At 44.4% G+C, this 17989-nt stretch overlaps 1 protein-coding gene across 1 annotated transcript in view; it reads left to right on the forward strand.

Moving 5' to 3' along the window:
- Positions 1-17989, forward strand: part of nav1b (neuron navigator 1b) — a 45953-nt gene that overhangs the window by 206 nt on the left and 27758 nt on the right. The window contains exons 1-3 of the mRNA XM_086117773.1: positions 1-691; positions 5258-5360; positions 6152-6493. The exon at positions 1-691 is cut by the window's left edge and continues 206 nt beyond it. Coding sequence (XP_085973899.1) covers positions 31-691; positions 5258-5360; positions 6152-6493 — 1106 coding nt within the window. The 5' untranslated portion in view covers positions 1-30. The remainder of the gene's footprint in view (positions 692-5257; positions 5361-6151; positions 6494-17989) is intronic.

Here is a 17989-nt window from a genome sequence, read left to right on the forward strand (position 1 = left end):
AGTGTGAAAGGCAGGGAAGGAGATTTCAAGATGGATAGCTCCAAAGCGTACAGCCAAGCAGATGGCAAAGGACTTGGCTTCGGGGCCAAGAGGCCCAAATCTGGGGTGCCTCAGAGTACCCAGCGAGGAGAACTCAAGGTTTACCGGGCGGGTAGCACCGAGGGCAGGCTGCCTGTGGCGTCCAGTCTCCGCAAGCAGAGGTCCATGACCAACCTGGCCGTGCTCACCGACGCAGAGAAGAAGTTGCACCTTTACGAGCCCAAGTGGTGCGATGACATGGCCAAGCCCGGGGTGGCTGGTTTGAGGAAGACGGGCAAGCCGACGGGCAAGGTGCCGGGTGGTGGCGGCCCACTTTCTCGCAACCTCTCCAAGTCGGAGCACTCTCTCTTCCAAGGCAAACACAAGCCATTTGCCCCTCTGGCGGCAGCTCCCGGCAAGCAAAGTCGCATCCCTCGCGCTCCTTACGCGGAGGTCAAGCCCCTCAGCAAGGCCCCCGAGGATGGTCGGTCTGATGACGAGATCCTCTCCAGCAAGGCCAAGGCGGCCCCGAAAAAAACGGGAGCCGGAGGGGATTCTGGCTCCAAGGGCCAGGAGGAAGAAGGTGCGGACAAACCCTTCCTGAAGGTGGACCCCGAGCTTGTGGTGACAGTGCTGGGTGACCTGGAGCAGCTGCTCTTCAGCCAGATGTTAGGTGAGTGAAGCAGGGTCAGGTTCAAGGAAATATGAGGGTGCTTCGGTAGTGCAGTGCTTCACATTGCAAACTTTTGTGCCGCTTGGATCGATTTGACCACAGTCACTCTGCAACTTGACTTGCGACAGGCTAAGTGATAGAAATGGATGGGGGGTTGTTTCCGTTGATGGTAGTGGAGTGGTTCACATAGCTGACTCTCGTACAACGTTGAACAATTTTGATCACCATAGTTGTGTGATTGATCAGGGACTTGTTCAAGGTGTAGTTGCCCAGTTAGTTGAAATGGGTCCACCTTGCCCACTGAACATGATTAGCGACAGAAAAAGGACGGAGGGAGTTTTCATCATTTGTTGCGTACTTTTCTCGTGATGTACAGGATTGATTTGTTTGATCTGATTTCTGCAGTTGACTAACATTTTGTCCAAGATGTAGATGCCGAGATTCAACTTGGTTAAACTCCAGTGCACACACAACCCTGAACAGAAAAAAATGCCGAAAATGGATGGAGGAGCTTTGGCCACTGGTAATTTAGTGGTTTACATGGCTGAATTTTGTGCAGCTGGGCTAAGTCTGATCACTGCGGTTCTGTAATTGACTAGTGGCGGGTTGTACCTAAGCCAGCTGGGATAGACTCCAGCTGTGCTAATCGTTTACAGTCAACTCTGCCAACCTGTTCAGGAGGTAGTCCACGTCTCACCCTAAAGCTGGCATAGGCTCACCTTGAGTAGCTTGAAAAATGAATAGATGGTGTGGTTGTGTAGTGGTTCACCTAGCTGATTCCCCCTCAAGATCAACTCTGCCGATCAGTCAAGGATGTTGTCTGCCTTTGAGCTCAGGTCAGCTGGAATAGGCTCCTAGATTGAAAAATGGAAGAATGGGAGGATGAAGACCACCGCCCCACTCGTGCGAGCCTTAATGAATCCTCAATAGGCAGCTCCCCGCCCAAACAGGAGCCACTCGGCACCTGCTCGCACCGCACAGCCTCGACAAATTCTGTTCGCATCACAAAATAATCCCACATATTCCCTCAGAAAATGAATTGTTTTCCAGCGAGACGTTTTCATTGGTAGCGATAGTGGTCATGTGCTGTGCTGCATTGTTCTTCCTCTCCCTCAGCGAGTAACTGTGAGTGTGACAAACGTGCGTTTTCCGATCAACATAATTGCGAGGGGAAACACAAAAGCACCCGAGGGCGCAGCAGTGATGATGAGAACCAGCAGCCTGATCTCTCCTGTCAAAACCTCCTGTTTGCTGCTCCCCAAACCAGAAAAAAAATGCATAGAACCGGTGTGCCAGCCATATTGAATAGATTTTCGAGGTGCAGACGCACATTTCGCCTCCTCTTGGCTCCATTCATGTGTTAGTGTGCTGACAGATGGTTAGCACCCTGTGTGCAAATGGCAGACAGATGATGGGGTCTTCTCTTTTGGTGGATAGAGGTCACTTTTATCAGAAGAGTGTGATTGATCACAGATTCCGACAATTTTTTGTTCTTTTGCAGGCCCCCTAATGCTCAGTTTTGATTGACGCTGTCAGAGAGGTAATTGAACAATTTGCTTGAAGTTGTATGAACTGCACGACATCATCCTGAGAGCTTGTTCTAATATTCCAGTGACCTTATTTCGCGACATTAATCGAAGCGAGCGACTGCGGGTCAGCATGATGCAGAGTAGTTCCACACCACCGCAAACTGCAGTCATATTGTTATATTTGCGACAGCAAGAATGTCCTGCTGCATATCAGGTCTTGAGGATGAAATACATGGATAACATGGTACTGTAAATAAAATCATTAGTTGTGGTATTGATGAGCGCATGTTCCCGGTTACATCGTAATGAATACATTTGAGCTGATTAAACATATTACACATGCTTCGTTAACCCATCTGCATGCCTGTCAGGCATATTGGTTGCTTATAAAGAAGCATACATCACAGGTATAGTGCCTTGCAAAAGTATTCACCCCCTTGGCTTTTTAACCTATTTTGTTACATCGCAGCCTCTAATTTGAATTTTATTTGATGGACCTGCACAAAATAGTCTGTTTTCAAGAGAAATAAGAAATATAATTTCATATGTATTTTTTTTTAATTTAAAAATGACTAACTCATGTGCAAGCTGTATTTATTTACCCCCTTTGTTATGAATGACGTAAAAAAGCTCTGATGCAACCATTTTCCTTCAAAAGGCACATCATTAGTGAAATGAAGTCCTCTTGTGTGCAAGTGTTACATGAGCTGTCACATACCTTATCTGAAAGGTCCCAAATTGTGTATAACAAAAACAAGAGGCACCGCTAACCGACCACAGCTATGAAGAACAAGGAAATGTCAGCCTCGAGTCAGGGTTGGGTTAAAAAAAAAATAATCCAAGTTTGTGGATGATCCTCAAGAGCACCATCAAGTCCATCATCATCAAATGGAAATAATCCAGGACCACAACAAACCTGCCAAGAGACGGTTGGTGAGTAAATTCGCAGATCAGGCAGTTGGACATTAATCAGAGAGGCAGCACAGAGATGAAACAAAAACAAAACAAAACACTGGAGGAGATGCAGAGTTCAACAACAGAGGCTGGAGTATCTGTCCATTAGGACCACAATAAGTCATGCATTCCATTCTTTTTTTTTTTTACTTTCAGCTAAAAATAAGAAGACATGTTTTGAATTAGCAAACAAGGCATGTGGGAGACTCCCGAAAGGTATGGAGGAAAGTACTCTCTTCAAATAGGAGTGAAATGGATCTTTTCGACCATCAAGGAAAACATTGTCTCGTGCATCATCTTCAGAACACCATCCTCACAGTGAAACATGCTATGGGGATGTTTTCCAACAGCAGTCACTAGGAAACTCGTCAGCGGTGAGAGAGAGAGACAGTGACTCTCTAGAGGAGTGATTCTTTACCTGGGTTTGATCGAACCCTTGAGGTTCGGTGAATCGGTCTCAGGGGTTCGACGGAGCCTCTGCCATGGAGGTTAAGACACACCCGACTCAACATGTCAATTTGTTATGACACGCCCGCTTGGCCATCAGTGGCTGCAGGTGATCACATGGCATTACTTGTCCAATCAGTGCTGCGGGAAATTTAGTTAGCTCAGTAGTCAAAGTGTGACTGTCATGATCGTACGTCATGCACGGTTCATTTTGTGCACAATTAAAAACAACTTATACTTATGTCTTGAAATTTTATTTAGTTTTTTCCAGTTTCATAAATGCGTTTCCTATGTGTTGAATTTCTAAAAAAAAAAAATCATCTTTTTATTTTTCTCTAATGAAGGGTTCGATGAATGTGCATATGAACTGGTTGGGTTCAGTACCTCTAACAAGGTTAGGAACCGCTGCTCTAGAGTAAAACAAAGTGAGGGGGGTGAATACTTTTGCAAAGTGCTGTATGTGTGGAATTCTATTACCTGGATCCAATTACATTGTTTTATTTATGGCAACTGCTAAATGTCTGGATATTGCAGGAAGAATGGGAAGTTCGATTGGACACTATGAATGTGTTTCTACTGCAGAGAAACTGTTGGAAGTGTGTTTTTTTTGTTTTGTTTTTTTGGTAGCTTCATTGTTGTTTCGTAGGTTTGTGCGATATGATCAATGAACAGTTTTTTTAAAAGACCATTTAAAAGTTGCATTGACGCAGATTCCAGGTCATGATGACGACAGACTCTCATCCACATAAAAGGGATACAGTTATATTGGCACTAACATAATAACTAGACATGGAGGGCAGCATGGCGGGGCTGTGTGTTGACCTAACATTTCATCGTAATGATATGTGATCGGTCATGCAAGAGTTTCTCAAATGTCGCAATATCCCCCAAGACTTATGCCGAGAGAACGGAAGACGGGCATGGAGTCAGTGGTGCTGCCTGCGAGGATAAAAGGGATCACATACTTAACTTGCTGGCATTTTAAGGAAACCGCTGTCCGCAGAGTAGAAGTATTTGTTTGTTTATTTATTTATTTATTTTGCGCGGTGTAGATGGAAGTTTCCGACCCGGTGACCATCCCGAAACTAGGTTGTGATCCTAATGTGGCACATCTACCAAACAGGAAAGTAATCACAGGACTGGTTCAACTTATTTGAGCGAACAGGATTCCTCACTACGTCCTCCCGTGTCAGTAAGGCGTTCTGTATACTCCGCACATCTGCAGTGTGTACAGGAGAAAAGCCATCGCTTCTGTCTTTTTTTTTTTTAAACCATAAATCAATGCTCCTGTCAAGTGCTTCCTTGAGATCTCTCTGATCTAACTCTTTGCTTCTTGGAAATTGAATGTGAGTTGTTACAAGGCGCTCGTTTCAAATTGGGGGAAATTCTTTTTTTAAATTTTTTTTGTGTCGCACTTAGGATACATCTTTCATTTACAGGACATTCCCACTTGTCATCCACTTAAGAAAGAACACGCTTTCCTTGAGCCGTATGCGGCTATCATTGCGATGTGATAGCCATGATCAGTAAATTTAATCATCTCCAGTTGTATAAGCCAGTGTACTAAGAGGTTAAATGTATTACTTTCCACAAAACTTAGCGAGCATCGTATTTGCTTTTTGAAATCGATTCACAGATCCCGAGTCGCAGAGGAAGCGCACGGTACAAAACGTCCTCGACCTTCGCCAGAATTTAGAAGACACAATGTTGAGTCTACGGGGCTCTCAGCACAGCCACAGGTGAGCACAACACCAACAAAATGAACCGTCACACAAGTAGAAGCAGAACTTCACTTTATTAAAAGTAATGAAACAGCCTCAGATCAAGTGCCAACAACAACATAACACTCTTCCTTCTGGGATAGTGCCAAGAATGACAGTGTTCCAGACTGTTGTAGTCCAATTTACTCTGGCTGCTGCTCGAAAGTGGCTCTGAATCTTCACCCCAGCCAACTAATCATCTGATGGGCAGAGACACTCGGTTTGGGGGGGGGGGGGGGGGGGGGGGGCTGGTTATCTTCGGAATTTGCCCCATTGTTTTCTTAAAAAAGGCATTGGTTGTTTAATTTCATACCATTCTGACCCAACTATACGTATACAAGCAATAAACAAAGTAAAATTCCCATAATACAGTGTGTCCCCTTTAAAGCCTTTAACTCTGGTGATGGAAAATTGATGCATGCCTCTCTCCAAACTGGAGCAGGTCAGTTCAATTCCTCTGCTGATAAAATTTCTAACAAGGACGACTAAAAATACTCCAATGGTCGTCGTCGTCATAGTATTTTTTGAGGTAACTCTGTGCCTATAGTTATGTCATGAATAGCGCACTCACACAAGATGTTCCCATTCTTGCTGAGAGTACTTTTCAACCCCTTGACCGATTTACAAGAAGAAAACTTAACACAGCACAGCGAAATGGGCATACTGCCACTCTGGACGCCTGGTTCGAGTTGACCATCTGAAGTCAAACGCCCCAAAACAGAAATGGAAGCGTACCTAATGCAGTGTCTTCTGCAATTGCGTGTCAACAGCTGTGCGGACAGCAGCCACGTGGGCTACGACAGTGATGACACCAATGCTCGCAGTATGTCCAGCCTGTCCAACCGTTCCTCGCCGCTGTCCTGGCGCCACGGGCAAGCCAGCCCTCGCCTCCAGGCGGGCGACGCCCCGTCCTCCGCGACAGGGGGTTACCAGGGTTCCAAGACGCTCACCCAGTACGTCGCCCAAACCATGCCGGCTCGCTGCTCGGGTAGGCTGAGCGGGACATCACGTGCGGATCTTCTGGACGACGGAGACCTCAAGTCCGGCTGCTTGAGCGAGAGTGACCTTCTGGGGAAGAACCTCCCGGATGATGACGACAACCTCACTAATGGGTAAGTAGCATGGATGTATAGGATGTCCTGTTTCCGTGGCAACAGGCATCCTTGTTTCCAGTGGTGACTGCAAATGCCCTTTTTGGTGTCTATTGGCACATTTCAACCACGGCAATGACCTTTTAAGACTTGCAAATTCGGTGATGCTGTTTTCATCACTGAATAAAACTCCGCTTTACAGTGTGTTTGTGATTTTGTCTTCTCTCCACCCTTTTTTTGTTACCAACCTACATCACCATTCTGGTCTCATTCCATGCTGTCGGACTCTTATATTGCCTGTCGATCACCGGGCCACCCCATTGTGAGGTCGACCTGCTTGTCTGTATTTTCATGTTGTTGTTGATATTAGGCGCCACGGCGGTCAACTGGTTAGCACATCCGCCTCACAATGAACAGCTGCAGGATTCGATTCCAGCTCTGGCCTTCCAGTGTGGAGTACTCGCAGTACTCCAACATTCCAAAAACATGCGTGGCAGGTTAATGGAACACTCTAAATTGTCCCTGGGTGTGAATGTGAGTGTGGATGGTTGTTCGTCTCTGTGTGTCCTGCGATTGGTTGGCAACCAGTTAAGGGTGTACCACGCCTACTGCCGGAAGACAGCTGGGATAGGCTCCAGCACGCCCGTGACCCTTGTGAGGAAAGCGGATTCGAAAATGGGTGGATGGATGAATGGATTGTTCAGATGATAGCAGAGTTCAATTGAAGTTGAGGCAAACTAAAAAGCAGCAAACGGCAGTTAATATCAAGGGAATCGTATTCTCAATGCCCTGTTTTTGCAGTAATTCAACAGCATTGACATACATGACAGTGTCTTCTTGCAAATATTGAACAATTCTGCTCTGTTCAACAGGCGGTGGCCGGCCACCCGCTTCCATCACTATTCTTGAAAATCAAAACACTCCTTTGTCAAAGTGCTCACAACAGGAGGTTTTTTTTTCCGCCGTGGAGGCAATCTTAAAAACCCACCAGGTTTTCCCTCAGTTATGCAACCAGACCAGAATAGATCTTTTGAGGTACACGAGTCGTTTTTGATCATTTTCGGTGTCAAGAACGGTTGACAGGAGAGAATTTAACAAGGATGCAGATTGACAGCAACACTCTGAGAAGAGATGAGAAAGAAAATCAGGACGGTCCTCTGGTGTGGTTTAGGAGCTTTTTATCATTGTTGGGCATGCGGATGGGATTTGAGCTCAGCCTCTTGAGTGTTTGGAAGGGAGGACTTACTGGAAAGTGCATTAAGGAAAGAGATGAAGACGGTTTTATATGGCTGGAAAGTGGAAAATTGAACATGCTCAAACGCATCAATGTAGAATTTATATTATAAAAAAATGTCATACCACTGAAGACGGCCTCTTTTTTATCACTAGGACGCCATATTTTCACTCGTCATCTGATTTCAGTATGGCACCACGTGCAAAGGCCTTGACAGAAGATCCTCAATAGTGTCATAAAGATCAGATGATGCCTTGGACAAAATATGGTCAAGCGGGACTCTGGAAAATGGTGTGCTTCGAGCAGTGCTTCTCTCAGTGCACAAAGCAAGGCCCACAAAAGAATGTTTGGATGAGATTGGTGTGGAAGAAGCCTATCAAACACTAGAACTTACAAATGAAAGTGAAAGGTCTTCCTACAAGAGTGCAAGCAGTCTTAGTTGCTAGACTAAATATTTCCTGTAGTCAAGCATAATGTGATGAAAGTCCAGTCGAAGTGGATTCAACAATTATGTCATTGTAATTTTTACAGCCAGGCCCCAAACTTGTTTTTCCCCCCAACGGACCCATTTCACATAAAGCTGTACTTCGACGGAGCGGCGCAGAAACAAAAACAAATGATTAAAAATCATCATCCATTATCGTCACTCCGTCGTTATTACAGGCCATATCAAACTGTCATCAGTCAATCAGTCCATCGTGTTAATGTATCCGCACTTCCGTTCTTGCTTCCATCAGTAAATTTCACCAGTCTGTCTATTATCAGTCTGTCAGTGCCCCCACCCTCACCAAAGGAAAACCCACGTCAAAAACTAAACAAACATGTATAGCCAATCATGCCGATACCCATAAGTAAGTCCCCCAAAATACCACTGAATCACTCTGCCAGTTCCTCTCCTATTGAAGATGCTTGTCAGAGGTCAGTTCGAGGCCACCTTGCCGCTAAGGCAGCACTCCTTTTGCCATTAGTGGTCCCCGCCCCTCACCACATACACAATAAATGTGTGAGACGATGGCCTATTGCTCACTGCAAATGCATTGTGTAAAGGGCTTTATTTTGAACACAATAGCCGTAATTAGTGGGAGTCTTGAGAATTTTACTCTCTTCAATCGGCCACTTTTTCTCATCTTGTCTTCTATAGCACAGCATGTTGTAAGATAAAATATCACAGCCAGGGTTCCGGAAAAATTAAGTCATTTTGTTCGCCATGAAAAGAAGAGGTGCGAGGGCTCATTCTTTGTTGCTTGCAACACTAAGATGGGGATTGGAATTGTCGTCTGATGTATGAGGTCGGTGACAGACCACCAGTAACTGTGAGTACAAGACGACAATGGAAACAGCTGCTGCCTGGTTTTTAATGCCCTGGGGGAAGTTGTTCCATGCGCACATATCACAGAATTGGCATGTCAGAGACCAACGCCAAGGTCAGCCCCCCCCCCCCACCCAAAAAAAATCGGTCCAAAAATAAATAAATAACCACCACGTTTTGCCCGCAAAGTGACAAGAAAATACCAGTCTCAGCTGGTAAAAGGCATCACTTGTGGGGGAAATAGTAGGCTCCAAAGACACGCCAAGGTATGAAAATAGTGGCTGCTGTTTTTACTTTTCACCTCTCTAATTTGCAAGGGTGTTTAGTCTGTATCTCCTTGGGTTTCTATTTATTTTCTGTATTACAAATCTGCTTTTCTACTCACACTTTAGAAATTCCACGCTACATTTGCAGTCCTACTGTACATCCACACTCACACACACACACACTCCAAAACTCATTGAGAACGGTCGCGCACCAGCTCTTGAAAATAGATCAGTCTGCTCCAATGTAACCATGACAACAAGCTAGAAATCATCAGTACGACCCCCCTATCCCTAAGTGAGGCTTACTTCGTCACTTGTGATTAGCCTTTAATAATTTCAATATGATGATCTTAGTCATCACCTATATAAGTATGATAATAATGTTGCATGGCTTGAACTAATCTTTAAGTGGCACATATCTAATATTGACAGTACAGAGCTGTACAGGAATAGAACAAGAACAAGCTCGATAATGTGTATAATGGCTATTGATCAGCCACACTGCACAGGCATGTGTACGCCGCATCATCACTGCGACTTCGGTATCACTCATGTCATACAATACATCATTACTGTACTCTTTTACAGTATATCTCATCCAGCTACATTAGCGAAGCAGTAGCATCTATCTATACTATACTGCGCTACACTTTATTTGTACTCTATCATACAATTACCATACAATTACCATTTTGTTGTTGTAGCATAATGTACCATACCATATTAAAAAAAAAAAGACGATCATATCGAACCATGGCCATCCAATATTGCATCATCATATAACATGCCATACACTTACATACCAAACTATATCACAACATACATAGAGTACTATAGAGTAAACATACCGTATCGCACCATACCTTGCAATTACTGGTACCACACCACATATAATCATCATCATCATCATCATCATCATCATCATCATCATCATCATCATACCATACCACACATCAGGCTATATTGTGCCATACCAAATCATATAATACAAATTCCCAGAGATGGGCACTTAATCCTATTTTGCCGGTCCGTCCTCTGTCCCCAACCTAGGTACCCTTCCGTCATTGCCTCTCCGTTTTTATTCGCAGGACCGTTCCGTCCCAGTGACGGAATGCTCATCTCTGTCAATTACCACACTATATTGAATCATACAATTACCATTTGGTATCAGATCATACCAAACCATATTATTCCAAACAATTAGCGTACCGTACCATACCATACCATATTATACTTTACGATAACATACCATACATACTGTACCACACTGTATCATAAGGAATTTTACAGAAATGTAAAATTCCTTATGATATGGGGACATGGGTCATGTAGAACCTTGTTCAAAAAAAGTGTGTGTGTGTGTGTGTGTGTGTGTTTTGCTAGTAATTCTGGTTTTAAGACATTTTTACATTATATAAGGCAAGAATTAAAATTTAATAAGCAGTATTAGGAAGTCGGCATCCATGCATTGCTAATGGACACCATTCTATTTAAACTTTGAACAACAGTCTTGCCTGAGCCAACATTAAGTCTATAGCTTTGTGTGGCTCATTTGTACTGTAAATAAAAGCAGCATGAAGCTATCCAACATGAATGTACACTGAATACTGAGGAAGGTGACATAGGACATGCGGAGGTCTGGACAGTGTCTCCTGTGCGTACTATACATTAAGTGCGCCGCAGCATAGTGGCAGCAATGCAGTGAACACATAGCAGACTGGTGCGGCAAGCAACAGACCCCAACAAGGCTCTGAATATGCTGCCATGGCAACCATCCTCCACTGACCCACTGATGGGGTTGCCTTGTGTGTCACTGTGATAACTGCTGAATTGTGAGTGCGTGTGCGTGTGCGTGTGTGTGGTCTCAGGGTAAAGTGATACAGAGTGACATTTATCCAATGTCTTCGATATCCAGCCTAAGGTCCATGTATTAGTATGCCCTTAGTCTTCGCTAGTAAGACAATTTAGTGTAATGATAACTAGGGGACATTAGAAGAACTGTCTTACTAGTATTTAAAAAAAATAATAAAATTACAGTACGAGTGCTACTTTTGGCCTGCTAATACTCGTACAGACCTAAAATGGATATCCTTGATATCAAATATATGGTCAGTCGGGTTTCCATAAAACCGTTGGCGGATGTATTCAATATTAATAGTGCATAAATGCTAAGGTAAATTAAACGTCCTCGTCAGGTAGCTTAACGTCCATGTACTACTGCGCTATTTGTCTTCACTAGTGGGACAACTTTGGCTTAATAGGACAACTAAATATTACTAGTGAGGCAAAACTGCGCACAAGGTGACAATTGGAATCTACTGGAATACCTCATAACGTGATGCAATTCTTCCAGTTAACATCTCACACTTCAATAGCAGCCCTTGTATAAATACTCTTTCCAGAGTGACTGCTGCCCCTATTGGAGGCATGCATTTCCCTTCCTTTTTTAAGTGCATGCTATTCCTTCTTGCTTAAAAGCACTGCTTTAAGATGCTTCCCTGGCAATGTCATCTCCATGGCAACAGAGATAAGGCTGAGTACACGCGCTCAACACTTTGGCACGTATCGTATGACACCCCAAACGGCCTCGCTGGTGGAAACTAAATGCGTACCAACGAAAGACATTCTGGACTTAATGAAGGGTTTTGCTGCAGTCATCTCATCCCGGATTTATGGTCCCTGCAGTCTGCACTCAATTTCCCTTTTCCTGGCTCGGGTCGGACCTTTTTTTAGAGCCCCGTGACTGTTGAAGCTTCACATGCTTTTGACCTCAATTGTGTCGCTGCTCTGATCACACGTGAGTCCTTCAAGGGCTTTGGTCGTTATTTTGCTTAAGATCATTTAGAAGTACATAATTTAGGCTTTCTTTCTTTTTGTGCTTCCTCTGTTTCTATATTTTTTGTCTACCTGCATTTTGTATGAAAGACCAAAATTGTTAAGCTCCAAAGTTTCTGTGTCGTCAGTCATTGTCAAAGTTTTGGTCGACTGCATTTTTACCAGTGATTATTTTTTTCATTTCCATTTGACACCTTCCTCCCTCAAGTAAAGACTGTTGTTATGTATTTACGTGTTAACACGCCAAACAAAAATTTAAATGCAACACTTTTGATTTGCTCCCATTTTTTCATGGGCTGAACCCAGCAATCCGAGACTTTCCAGAAATACAAATGGCCTATTTCTTTCAAATATTGTCCACAAATCTATCTCAGTCTGTCTTCGTGAGAACCTTTCCTTTGCCGAGATAATCCATCCACCTCAGAGGTGCGGCATATAAGTATGCTCATTAGCAAGCGTGAGTATTACACAGGCTTGGCTTACGCTGCCCATAATAAAAGGCCACTCTACGAGGCCCTCTTCTTTTAGTTCAGCTCATGAAAAAGGGGAGAAGTGTACTTATGTTTATGAAATACATTTACTTATTGCGCGAGCCACCTCCCGCAATCCGTCAAATAGGAAATTCAGGGAGACAAGCACAATCCGGTGGCTAAAGTTCTGAAAATACTTATCCCTGGGATATTTTGATGAAAGCAGTTTATTGAGAAAAACAAAAAACAAAACAAAACTGACCTTCAAATGGTTCCTGTTCAGCACTTATGATGGCAAAAATTTGACAGATAATCTCCATGACGTCCAATGAGAAAATATTTGTTCTTTTACCTGCATTGGGGAATGCCTTGTGTTCAAATGTCATCTGATTTGACCAAATTTGTAGGATTCCAGATCAGTCTAGTAAAACAAAGTTGAATTCAGAGCTGATGCAAATGGATCGAGGATGGAAAATAATAACTTGAAAACATTCAGACACTCAAATCAGTCTGTTGGAATTTGTTATGCCCTGGAGGATCCTATACGTAAAGAGTTTTAACATTATTGCTGTCACGTTACACACAAAGCCAGATTGAAAGACATCTGGGGGCAACGTGGCGTTCCCTCAGCAGAGGGTCAGCAAATAAATGACTCAAGAAAAAGAACAAAACAAAAAAAACCCACCCACGTTGCTCCGTCAGCTATTTAAATAATGAAGCATCACTCACTGCGGCGCTTTGAGGGAGAAAAAATAAAAGCGAGACGATGTGCTGGCTCATGAGTTAAGTTCATCCTATAATGCTTCGTGCTTTGAGTCCTTTTGCCAAGTCTTCTTTCTCATGCTGACATGGCACTATTGACGCATCGGGGTTAACACTGACCGAAAAGGCCACATCCATCTGGGTGGGGTAAAAAAATAAATCATGAAACATCGTAATTCAAATGTGCACTAGCCATACTGTGGCGAGAAATCGGGCGAGGGTGGAGGGGACTTTTAGGTCTGAAGTTGACAGGCAATTTATTTTTCCAGTCCAGCTTTGCTTTCAACCACTGTCTTGGAAACCTAACATGAAACATGAAAGTCTTTTGTTGTTATTATACAGATATTTACTTACTGATCTGCCTCATTTCTTTCTGTGTGAAGTGCAGACGTGGGAGGCTCAGTTAAAACACATGATGCCTCCTGCTTGAATAGTAATACCAAAGATCAGGGATGGGCAACTGAAATCCTGCAGGGGCCACGATATTGAATCAAGGCGACTGGGGGACGGCATAGGACCACACACTTCCTAATATATTTCATATTTGATCAGACCATTTTCAATGCATGTAAAAAAGATCCGCCATCCATCCGAACCCAAGAACAAAGGGTGTGAAGCGAACGACGAAATAACTACAGATTGTCATTTATTTTCCAGCGCAGAGTTCTGTTGCTTAAAAATTACCATTCAAGGACTGCACAAAATGGCTGAACAAGAACCCATCATTGAAAGCTGGGCAACCTAGAAACCGATTACAACGGCTATGTGAAGTACCACCTGAAAGTCTCATGGAAAGTGTGAATGCAGCACTGAGGGCGATCCCTACCGTAACGATTATGGAAACCAATGAGCTGATATACGCTTCAGCATCAGTGATCCTTGAGATGCTTGGCTATAAGAGCAACCATGGAAGCCATGAGATACGTTACCCACCATGGAAAAGACGGTTGGAGGCTAAGATCAAGGCGGCTCGGAAAGATGTGAGTCAGTTGACGGAGGCCCAGAGAGGTGTGATGAAAAGGCCGATACCCGAGAGGTACATCCAGATGACCATACCTGAAGCACTCGAAACTGCCAAACAAAGGCCCCAAGCCTTGTCCAGCCGCCTAAAGCGGTACACGAAAGAGAATGAGGCCAGACGAATAAACAGGCTGTTCGCAACACAACCTGCGAAAGTGTACGCTCAATGGCAGGGTCCTAACAACAGAGCTGACCCACCAAGACTGGAAACTGAAAGGTACTGGAAAGGCATATGGGAGAAGGAGGTTGCACATAACAGCAGTGCACAATGGCTGGTGACCCTGAGAGAGGAGCATAGCAACCTCCCTGAACAGAACCCAGTTACCATAACAGTGACAGACATACAGGAAAGAGTCTCAGATATGAAGAACTGGACAGCACCAGGCCCGGACATGGTCCACACCTACTGGCTAAAGAAACTCACAGCACTCCATGAGCACCTAGCAGCACAAATGAACCAGCTGCTGAGGGATGGGACTCACCCAGGATGGCTAACCGAAGGGCGAACGATCCTGATCATGAAGGATCCCTCGAAGGGTGCAGTCCCATCCAACTATCGGCCAATAACCTGTCTCTCCACAACATGGAAGCTCATGTCATCATTGCGGCTAAGATAAGTGGACACATGGATCAATACATGAGCGAAGCACAGAAGGGCATTGGTAGAGATACCAGAGGAGCCAAACATCAGCTCCTGGTTGACAGAACAGTCGCACAAGACTGCAGGGCCCGACGTATCAACCTGTGCACAGCCTGGATCGATTACAAGAAAGCCTATGACTCGATGCCACATACATGGATCACTGAATGCTTGGAGTTGTATAAGGTGAACAGGACCCTAAGAGCCTTCGTTGCGAACTCGACGAGGATGTGGAAAACCACACTTGAAGCCAATGGCAAGCCACTTACCCAAGTGTCCATCAAATGTGGCATATACCAAGGTGATGCACTCTCCCCACTGCTGTTCTGCATAGGACTGAACCCCCTAAGCCAAGTAATCACCAAGACAGGCTATGGATACCACCTCAGAAATGGAGCTACAATCAGTCACGTCCTCTACATGGATGACATAAAACTGTATGCTAAGAGCGAAAGGGACATAGACTCCCTGATCCACACAACCAGGATCTACAGCAGCGACATCGGGATGTCATTCGGGCTTGAGAAATGTAGTCGGATGGTGACTAAGAGAGGAAAGGTAGTCCGCACTGAAGGGGTCTCACTCCCTGAAGGAACAACAGCAGACATTGAGGACAGCTACAAGTACCTCGGTATACCACAAGCCAATGGCAACCTAGAACTGGCAACAAGGAAAGCGGCTATGGCCAAATACCTCCAGCGAGTGAGGCAAGTCCTAAGAAGCCAGCTCAATGGCAAGAATAAGACCCAGGCAATAAACAGCTATGCCCTGCCAGTGATCAGATACCCTGCAGGAATAATAAGGTGGCCAAAGGAAGAGATTCAGACCACGGACGTTAAGACCCGAAAGCTCCTAACCATGCATGGAGGGTTCCATCCCAAATCCAGCACCCTGAGACTGTACGCAAGCCGAAAGGAAGGAGGCCGGGGACTCGTGAGTGTGAGAGCCACTGTCCAGGATGAAACATCCAAGCTCCATGAATACATCAAGGAGAAGGCTCCAACGGATGACGTACTCAGAGAATGTCTCAGACAATGGGGAACAGAAGATGAGGCGCTGGAAGAGGGACCATCATGGGAGGACAAGCCCCTACACAAGATGTACCACCGGACCATAACTGAAGTGGCCGATCTCAAGAAGTCCTATCAGTGGCTAGAGAGGGCTGGCCTGAAGGACCGCACAGAGGCCCTCATCCTGGCTGCTCAGGAGCAGGCCCTGAGCACCAGAGCCATTGAGGCCCAGATATACCACACCAGACAAGACCCAAGGTGTAGGTTGTGCAAAGAGGCACCTGAGACGATCCAACACATAACTGTAGGGTGTAAGATGCTGGCAGGGAAAGCCTACATGGAACGTCATAACCAGGTGGCTGGCATAGTCTACCGAAACATCTGTGCGGAGTATGGACTGGAAACCCCAAGGTCAAAATGGGAAACACCTCCGAAGGTGGTGGAGAATGACAGAGCGAAGATCCTGTGGGACTTCCAGATCCAGACTGACGAGATGGTAATGGCGAACCAACCAGATATCGTGATCATAGATAAAGGGCAGAGGAAAGCCGTTGTAGTGGATGTAGCGGTCCCAAGTGATGGAAACATCAGAAAGAAGGAACACGAGAAACTCGAGAAATACCAAGGGCTCAGAGAGGAGCTGGAGAGAGCCTGGAAGGTAAAGGTGACACTCATGCCTGTGGTGGTCGGAGCACTCGGGGCAGTGACCCCCAAACTAGATGAGTGGTTGCAACAGATCCCGGGAACAACATCGGACATCTCAGTCCAGAAATGTGCAGTGCTGGGAACAGCAAGGATACTGCGCAGAACCCTCAAGCTTCCTGGCCTCTGGTAGAGGACCCGAGCTGAATGAGGGACGGACACCACCCGAGGGGGGGGTGAGACGAGGATTTTTTTTTAAATATATATATATATGTATATATATATTACTAAAAACAAAAAACGTTTTCTTTAAATAATATGATGCAGTTCATGAGCAAAAAAAAATACGAGCAAAAACCTTTTTTTTAATTGTATTTTTTAATGAAGACAATGATGATAGCACTACAGAGGCAGACACAACAATCTTATCAAATACATCAATGAGACAGTTATGCCAGCATGTCTGCAAACTGCAACCATTACATGAATACAGTATCAAATACAAAATGTCAATTTCAAAAAATGAAACATTCTTTTTTAATTTGTTTTCAAATTTACTGGATCTCATTAAACTTGTGTATGTGGGCCCAGATGAAACATTCACTGAGTGTATACTCACTCTAGCTGCTCTGATGTGTATTGTCTTCACCTCCTGCAGTGGTCATTTTCCACAGCAGAGAGAGTGCTAATGAGAGGGGGGTGCTCCAAAACTATATACTAGTCATACCTCCCTGGAGTTCCTGCATGGCGTCATGTCGGGGATTTGTGGTGCCACAGAAAAAAATATATATACTGTTTGTGTGTGTGTGTGTGTGTGTGTGTGTGTGTGTGTGTGTGTGTGTGTGTGTGTGTGTGTGTGTGTGTGTGTGTGTGTGTGTGTGTGTGCGTGTGTATGTGTATATCAGACAACAAAGTGTATGCAGAAAAGTGGTGAAGATTGCACGACTGTCTGTGTCCTATGTGTTGTGTTATTTTTGTTATTTTGACTTCAAAATGGCGCCATGAGAGTGGCTGCCTTTCCAGCAGCTCCTATATTTTGTTGTTCTACTTCTTCCTTTCATAACTTTGCTGCTGTGAATTGGGAATTTCTCCATTGCGAGATGAATAAAGGTTTTCTTATCTTATATATATATATACACACAGTATATATACTGTATATATATATTATTTTTTTAAAATCTGCACATAATGCAAAAATATAATAACATGTAACATGAACTTTGGAATCCAAAATAATTGCTCAAATTTATTAATTGCTGTCATTTATTGTTAGCCTATAAGATTCCTTGTTAAGTAAGAAAATGCTGACACTAGCGTTCAAATCAAAAC

The sequence above is a fragment of the Hippocampus guttulatus genome, chromosome 8, assembly GCF_054856545.1.
Source record: "Hippocampus guttulatus isolate MCC_2025c chromosome 8, RoL_Hgut_1.0, whole genome shotgun sequence".
Classification (NCBI taxonomy): Eukaryota; Metazoa; Chordata; class Actinopteri; order Syngnathiformes; family Syngnathidae; genus Hippocampus; species Hippocampus guttulatus.